Source organism: Amphiura filiformis, chromosome 3 (assembly GCF_039555335.1).
Source record: "Amphiura filiformis chromosome 3, Afil_fr2py, whole genome shotgun sequence".
Lineage (NCBI taxonomy): Eukaryota > Metazoa > Echinodermata > Ophiuroidea > Amphilepidida > Amphiuridae > Amphiura > Amphiura filiformis.
Genome location: NC_092630.1, coordinates 36559509 through 36568108, shown reverse-complemented (window position 1 = coordinate 36568108; position 8600 = coordinate 36559509). Strand labels below are relative to the sequence as shown.

Below are 8600 nucleotides of genomic sequence, written 5' to 3'. Positions count from 1 at the left end.
TAAAAGTAGCATGTAGAAAGATTGCCATAGATTTATATTTTGATCAATGTATAAATAATCATATAAAGAGATAGTCTAAATCATGACATGCTTAACACCTTGAATTCCAAAAACAGGTATCTTGCAAATAATGTTATATTTTGTATATTGTATTTATTTATTGTTATGTCCAAGTGTGTGCTATGTACATTCCAAAATTAATTTTAATCACATTTTATTTAAAGGGTATTTTGTGATTCTAACATGCCTCTTTTTATGATATGGTTCAGAAGATATCCATGTAAATTTTTTAGTTGATACGAACATTGCATATAATTGCATGTGTTACAGTGCTCCATAGGCCACTGTGTTTTAATTTTGGACGTCTCAGGTCAACAGCCCAAAAATACCTATTGGACGATGTCAAACAAGATTATGAACACAAACATGTTGCAATCCTAGGTTACAGATGGTATGAGGCTGTGGATCACAAAGTACCCCTTTTAAGTTTATGTATTATGTAGTAAAAGAATGTGTTCACTCATGAAAATGTGTACTGTTAGTCATGTGAGGTCATAACCAATTACCAAATGACGGACCACTCCCAACCCCCCTCCCCAAATAAAATGTTGCCAATTGGAGCTCCTACCCCTTGCAGTTGTATAGTTGTTGTGCATCTAAAACTAAGTTGTTTGGGTTTTTTTTTGCTTGTCGGTTTGAGAACTAAGTTGAGGCTCCCCCCCCCCCAACAAAAATTCAAGGTACTCCACTGCTTACAAGTGAGTGTTTGGAAACTCTCTTTTATGTATTTAGTTAACTTAACTATTGTTTTTACCTCATAGCACCTATGATATGTTTTAACATTTTCACCTAGTAATATTTATTTGGTTGAGCAAAAAATGGGTTACAGTGACCCATTTAAAACCATGGAACTGGTGCCCAACATTGTGGCAATTTTTGAAAGTCAAAATTGAATAGACTTCCGATAATGTAATGAAATTTAGAATTTTCTTTTGTCAGAAAAGCACAATTATTTCATGCATGAACACATTCTTCCAAAAAATAATCAACTGTGACAATTTGCCCAGCTCAAAGTGCAATGCAATGACTGACTTATTATGTAGTAAATGTTGGGTTTCGAATTGTGTGTGTATTGCAGGAATGGAAGATTGAAATAAGTTTGGGTATAGTATTGGTGATATGTTCCTAAATATTCTTGTTTTTTTAAAAAAGACAAAGAAACATGAAATGAATTTGCCATTTCTCATGTATCATGTAAAGCTGAATATGCACATTGCTGAAAAACTGGGTCTTAAACTCATACTAATATAATTGTGAATTACATGTCCATTTGTAACATAACAGTTGCCCAACTAGAGAAATAAAAGCTAATAAGGTACATAAACATTTACATGTGTTCTGTTACTTTTTCTTGAATACTGCTGTCATGTTATGTATTTTTTCATCTCCCTCTCCCCTGCTTCACTCCATCCAACCAAACCCATACGCAAGGGGAGTGTGTGTGTGTGTGGGGGGGGGGGGGGTGCGGGGGTACGGCTGCACCCTCCCTCTATTTGCAACAGTATAAAAACAGGCCCTAAAAATCACAATTTGTGTGTGTATCAAGCAAAAAAATCAAAACAGGTGTTTCATGCTTTTTGTTCATAAAAGGTCCAAATATTGGGAAGAAGGTTCACGTTTCACAAAATTGCCCTCTCCTGCCTCCTAGATAGAATGAAATCCACATTTTTAAAATCTGCACCCCAACAAAACGCCTGAATACACACCTGGCCAACTCATGCAGTCTTTTTGTGTATGACTTTCCAGCTACCTGTCCATCAGTACCCATTCCACTTGTGAATGAAGGAAGCATTTCTTGTGGCAATTTTTAGGAACCCACCAAAAATAAATTGACACTTTTGGCTCAGAGATACGTGTATACACACGGTTCATTGCTTATAATTGGTAGAAATTATTCATTTTGATAATTCCACATCAATCATTCAACTCCCAGCTTTATTTTGCAGAAATTTACAGAAGCATACACCAGTCAAGGGCTGTGCAATAATTATGGGGAGAGGTAAAATGTTCAAACTGCCCGCCCAAAATTGCATGCCCCCCCCCCCCTCTTGTCCTGTCAAAATTTGTTTGCTCCCCTCTCAACCAGCCAAAAAATATTTGCCCCCCCCCCTCCATTAAGGGGGTACTACACCCATGTGGTAAATTTGTGACTATTTTTGCATTTTTCTCACAAAATAATTACACACTGGTAACAAAAGTTATGTATATTATTGGGGCAAGGAATCCAATTACTACACTGAAATTTCAGTGATGCAAGACAAGCCGTTCAGTATTATATGATAGGAAACGAGGTACATCCTAGCGGTACCTTATTTCTGATCATAAATAACAAACCCTTGTCTTGGGTCACTGATATTCGTGTAGTAATTGGATTCTTGCCCCTATAATATACATAACTTTTGTTACCACTGTGTTATTAGTTTTTGAGAAAATGCAAAAAATAGACACAAATTTATCGAGGGGTGTAGTACCCCTTAAATGGTCTAGGTATATGTTGCGAGAGAAGCGAGCAGGCCATACTGTTTTCCTAAGCCTTTTTCAGAGTTTTATTTCAAAGGCGCCCCCATGAATGTGTGCCAAAAATTGCTTGCCCTCCCTCTTAGTTGGCCAATAATTACTTGCCCCCCCCCCCCCACCACTTTTGACTCAATGTTACCCTTCCACCAGGGCTCATAATTATTGCACAGCCCCTCTGGTAGGTGCTGTGCCCAACTGGGTGCATGTGAATTATAAGCATTCTATACTCAATCCAAGATATTATCTAAGAGTCATCACCAATTATAAGCAGAACAAATTATAGGGACCTGGGGATAAAGGGGTGAATATAGCCCTCCTGAACTGCACCAAAAAAGGAGAAAGGTATGATTTTTCTTTTTTCGAAGTCAGAGGGGGGGGGGGGTGATCTTTCATAATTATTTCATGTAAGGTAATACACTACATCTATATACATAATCATAACCCTAAACCTACACCCCAACCCTAATTTTGTGTAATACATGCATCAACCCAGAGGGGGCAGTTCTGTTGTACCCCTGCAGTTATAGTGGAATAGTGGGCAAGAAATTTTGAGTAAAGTGAATGGGGGGACAGATAAAGAGTAGCGTTGAAGGGCTACCGCGGCAAGAAATCACAACCAAGATCATGCAAAAATTTGATTTTAGCCCTACCCTTCACTCGCCTCTCCTAAATTTGATCATTTTACTTTCAAATCCTGGATTTGCCTGTGTGTAGAAAATGGTATGTGCTCATCACCTATTTGGACAATATATTGTCCAAATAGATGATGCTATTAATAGATATTATATTAAAAGGTTTGCCAAATTATGTAAAAAAGGGGGTGAAGTGAGGCCTATATGAGGGGCACTAATAGTAGGCCTAATAGTGATAATGTTGATTGATAGGCCCTATTTTGATTGATTGATAGATAGATAGATTGATTGGGGTGGGGTAAAATTTCCAAGCGGCTCGCCAAAAATCGCTTGTCCCCCCTCTCGGCCCTCCAAAAATTCTTTGCCCCCCCCCCCCCTTGAACATGCCAAATTTTTGGGATGCCAATTTGCAAACCTTAAATGGTCTAGATGTAGGCCTATGTTGCGAAAGCGCAGTGAGCTGGAAAATGCATATGTAAGCGTTTCCGTACTGTTTTCCTAAGCCTTTTAGAGCGTTTTATTAAAAAGGCGCCCCATGAATGTGTGCCAAAAATCACTTGCCCCCCCCTTCGGCTCGTCAATTTCTTGCCCCCCCAATTTTACCCTCCCCAGGGCTCATACTTTATTGCACAGCCCCTGATTGATATGGTTGTTGATTATTGTTTGATGCATTGATTGATACTTTTATAGGAGGCATGCATTAATATTATTTCATTATTCATTTTATTTTTAGGCAACCACAAATCCACAACTCTATTTTAGACATCAATTTACATGATTTGATTTGAGATGATGAAGATGATATGAATAATGATGTCATTGATGTTGTGGGGATTTCCCCAATATAAAACCGAATAAATTGATGACGCTCAAACCATCTCGGCCACAGTAAACAAGCAATCGCTCCCCCTCACACTCACTGTGTAATGTAACGTGTGGTCACCTTGATGTGGCACGCATTTGCACTGTGAACCGAAAATCACTTCCGCAAATGCGAAGCAGAGCAACCAGTAACGCAGCACTGCATGACTGGTCATCATCATGGCTGCGATTGCAAGATCTCAAAATCGTGCAAAAAGAATGACTTATGTCAGGGATATTCCGCTTCTGAATCGACAGCAATTATGCAAAATTCTCGACGTTCCAGGACCAGGCGCAAATTGGAAACAGCTGGGTAAGAATTGTGGCCGATGTCGCTAACATATTTGGTGTCTAAATAAAGTATATTTTACAGGTGTCAGGACGTTTCGCCCCACACCAGTACATACCACTACCAGTTCGCCCCAATACACGTACATACCACTACGACTTCGCCCCAATACACGTACATACCGCGACCAGTTCGCCCCAATACACGTACATACCGCGACCAGTTCGCCCCAATTGACTCACTGTGTAAACTGTAAAGTGCCGTGAATGCAGTGCATGCGGTCATATGGCCAATCAATACAACTTCCAATTGTTTGCATTTATATTCATGTATTTATGGAATAATCAATACGACCTATTCATAAACCGGGAAATAATAATTAATACGGTATTATAGTAAAAATTATAGTATTATTATTATTTTCTTCTTATGATAACAATAAAAATAACTATCATTATTATTAATAGTACTATAAGTATATATTAATCATATCTTAATTATTATTATATTATTGAATCACTTTACATTGTGTTGTTTAATTTGTTTATTTACTGTATAGGCCTATATCTTTAAGCTTTGTAAACAAATTTGACGGTGTTCTATGAATTTTATGCCATTAAAATGTATTTATGTATTTAATGAATTTGTCATGTTTTTACAATCCATTGTTCGTAACTAATACAATTTGTATTTTCGGTAGACAGTATGCAGTGCTGTTTTTAAATAAATGTTGAGTATTTGTAACAATTTGGCTGGTGCTATATATAAACGTGTAATGCTATGAATTTGTTTAGAAACCCATGTGATTCAGCCCCGAGATTCAGTTGAGCTGACTATGTTTATGTTATGAAAACATTTTATTTTTGATCATGTACTTTTCCATCCATATGGGTTTTTTTTACTTACCTATTTTATCGAGTATGTTTTTACGACCCCAAGAATTACGGGCCGTGTTTTGAAATTGTGACTTAGGCCTATATCGGGAGGCATGCGAAGAAGAAAAAGTTGGGATTTTGTTTGCAAAACTGATTAAAGCCCAGTAGGCCTATTAATACTGATTTCGGTCAAATTTTAATTTGGTTATCCTTTGGCAAAATACCGGGGCAAAATATTATTAGTAACGCACTCCCAGCTAACACAAAACATTTTTGACATCATTCGCAAAAGGTTATAAAAGGTTGTCAGAAAACGTTTAAATGTCGGGTTATATAAAGGGTATATTAAGAGTATAAAACGTTATCATAACCGTAAAAAACATTTTTGATAATCTACTGCTCAGCAAACAAAAATGTTTTACAGAAAACGCGTTTAAATGTCGGGTTATATAAAGGGTATAAAAACGTTTTAATAACATTCCAAAAACATTCTTGAAAACTTAATACAAAACATTCTAAACAGAATGTTATTTTAGTTGAAAAAATATTTTTTGCGAAAAATGTTTGCCCAAAATATTTTCAATAACGCTTTAAAAACGTTTTCATGACCTTTATATAACCCGACATTTAAATGTTATTAAAAGGTTTTGAACAAAACATTTCAAGAACATTTCTGTGTTTGCTGGGTTCAAACATTTTGACATGATGTTATTTAAGCATTGACACAATATTTGGCAAAAATGTTTACAAAAATAGTTTACAGTAACATTTTTTGAAAACATTTAAAAATATTGTTGTAGTGTGTTTTCATACAAAACGTTTTAAAATGTTATCATGACCTTTATATAACCCGACATTTTAATGTTATTAAAACGTTTTTACTTAAACCAAAAGCCAAAATATAACTTATTTAAAACGTTTTTAAAACGTTTTTGTGTTTGCTGGGTGGGCTCCTTTACCCACATCCAAAGACCCGTCCTTCTTTTTTTCACGCAAAAGGCAAATGTTTGCTCCCAAGACAATTTTGTGGGAAAAGTCCTATATGTTCAGATCTGCAGGCAGCCAAAAGATTTTTGGTGTCTTGCAGTGCATGCAACATGCGTTTGAACGATACATACATTATTATATCATCATGCATGGTACTGTATAGGCCTACTTTTAATGTAGGAGTGTGATTTTTGACGCCCTAGGCCTATAAACGTTTAACAATAACACCCCTCCACACCCGCCCGCCACACACACACCCCACATACTGAAGCTCACCTTCATTCAGCAGTATAAACACACATACTAGAAGAATTGAGCGGAAATGGAAAATGACACTTTGCGCACATGAATCTGAATTTGAGTTTTCTTTCTCCAATAATTGAAATGGAAAATCTTTCCCAAATAATTTTGTTTCTTTGCTTGGTTAGTTATTCTCTATACAACCACACCCGGTATACCCCCCCCCCCCCTCCACCCCACACACACACACAATGGCACAACGCACATCGTCATGATCGGTCACCCATATACTCAAACTTGAAATTTGGCGCAGAAATGGAAAATCACTTTGACACTATGCATATATAAATGTTATTGAAATCTAAAACCAAAGAAAACAACAAGATATTTATTTTAATTTAAGACCAGAGGAAAAAGCTGAACTTCTGGTATGGAAGAATGGAGTTTCCAACATTAGGCCTACTCATGATAATGGATAATTGAACAGAATAAAAGAATTGAGCGCTGAATTGGAAAATGTTACTTTTATGCCGCATAAATCCGAATTTGTGTTTTCTTTCCGCTATAATTGAAATGGAAAATATTTCCCATTTAATTCTTTTACAACATAATATAGGCTAAAGCCACGATTTCTCCGTGTTACGAAATTAAAATTAAGTGTTACAAATTGGACGATTTCCGTGATTTTCCGTTTTCCAATCATTATAAAGCACTGCACTGAAAATTGAAAACAAACATGTTTTATAAGTGTATTTTGTATTACCCTTTACTGTAGTAGGCCTAGAATTAATGCTAAAATGGGTTGTTTAATGGTTGATTACTGCCAAATAATCACGTTTCTTTGTTTTATTTTGCAAATCAACACAACAGTTAGACAGTTTACACAATTTTTACTATTTTGTGGCATTTTCAAATTTCCGTGGGGGTCGAACGTTTGTCCCTGAGATGACACTCAAGAGAGTCTAGCATGTTTGACTCTAGTCGGAGTCAAGAAGGTAGACTCCAATAAGGTGTCAGTTATACTCAAATTAAAGAGTCTGCTTTAACCAATTTAAGTGTCATCTCAGGGACAGAGCTGGACTCTTGTAAAAGGGTCACTTGGACACTTATGCTCGTCGAGTCACCGGCACTAGCTTTGAAGTTCAGCATGTTCTGCATTAGCTTAGCGTTACTTATAATTTTTTTTTTTGAAAGTTATTTCATCATGCCGATAGATTATGCTACTGTGCAGCAGTGCGCTGCAATGCGCCGGTGCTCCTTTGTTAAAAGGGAAATCCCTGATTGGACACAGTCAAAGAGCTTTTAAAATCCATTGATAATGACTATTATCAGTAACAACCGGAGGGGACCTTAAATCAAATTTAAATAATCAAATTTAAATACCGTAATAAGTAATGTGCACATCCGTCTTCCAAATCTAGGTATATCAAACACCCAGATTTGGAAGTTAGGCCTATACGAAGTCCTTTGTTACCAAAAATAAATAGATGTTTGAATTGGTGAATTGGCGCAAGGTATGGTACCTTCGTTGTCTGTGTCATGTGTTTTCTCATATTTTAGTATGAATTCAATACAATAAGTAACCACTCGATGAACAGTTATTACGGGTATACTCGACTGACAAATTACATTATTTGATTAACAGTTTGAATGGGATGAAACTGAGTTTGTCTTACTTTCAGAAAATTAATCTAGAAAATTAGATTAGAGGAATCAATTATTTGCGGTCATGGATATTTCGGGGACAAATTGTGTGATATAAAGTGAAATAAGTATTAAAATATTGGTATAGCGAGAGCAATAAATATTTTATGTAAAGCATCCAATTTTATCATTATTATGTTTTGGATCCAATATTTTCACACATCAAGCACCCAGATTTGGAAGTTATACTGAAGTGGTCCTTTGTTACCAAAAATAAATAGATGTTTGAATTGGTGCCTTCGTTGCATATTTTAGTATGAATTCAATAAAATAAATACCGTAATCACTCGATGAACAATTAAGACAGGTATACTCGACTGACAAATTACATTGATTTTAATTTTAAGCAAGTTTGAATGGGGTGAAACTGAGTTCGTCTTACTTTCAGAAAATCTAGAAAATTAAATTAGAGGAATTAATTATTTGCGGTTATGG

General features: G+C 36.1%; 1 protein-coding gene across 3 annotated transcripts in view; it reads left to right on the top strand.

The window, feature by feature from the left end:
* The first annotated feature begins 4215 nt into the window (after positions 1-4215).
* LOC140148442 (uncharacterized) overlaps positions 4216-8600 on the top strand; it is a 38803-nt gene continuing 34418 nt past the window's right edge. For all 3 annotated transcript variants that reach the window (XM_072170389.1, XM_072170386.1, XM_072170388.1), the window contains exon 1: positions 4216-4383. In XM_072170389.1, the coding sequence (XP_072026490.1) occupies positions 4251-4383 (133 nt within the window). In that variant the 5' untranslated portion in view covers positions 4216-4250. The remainder of the gene's footprint in view (positions 4384-8600) is intronic.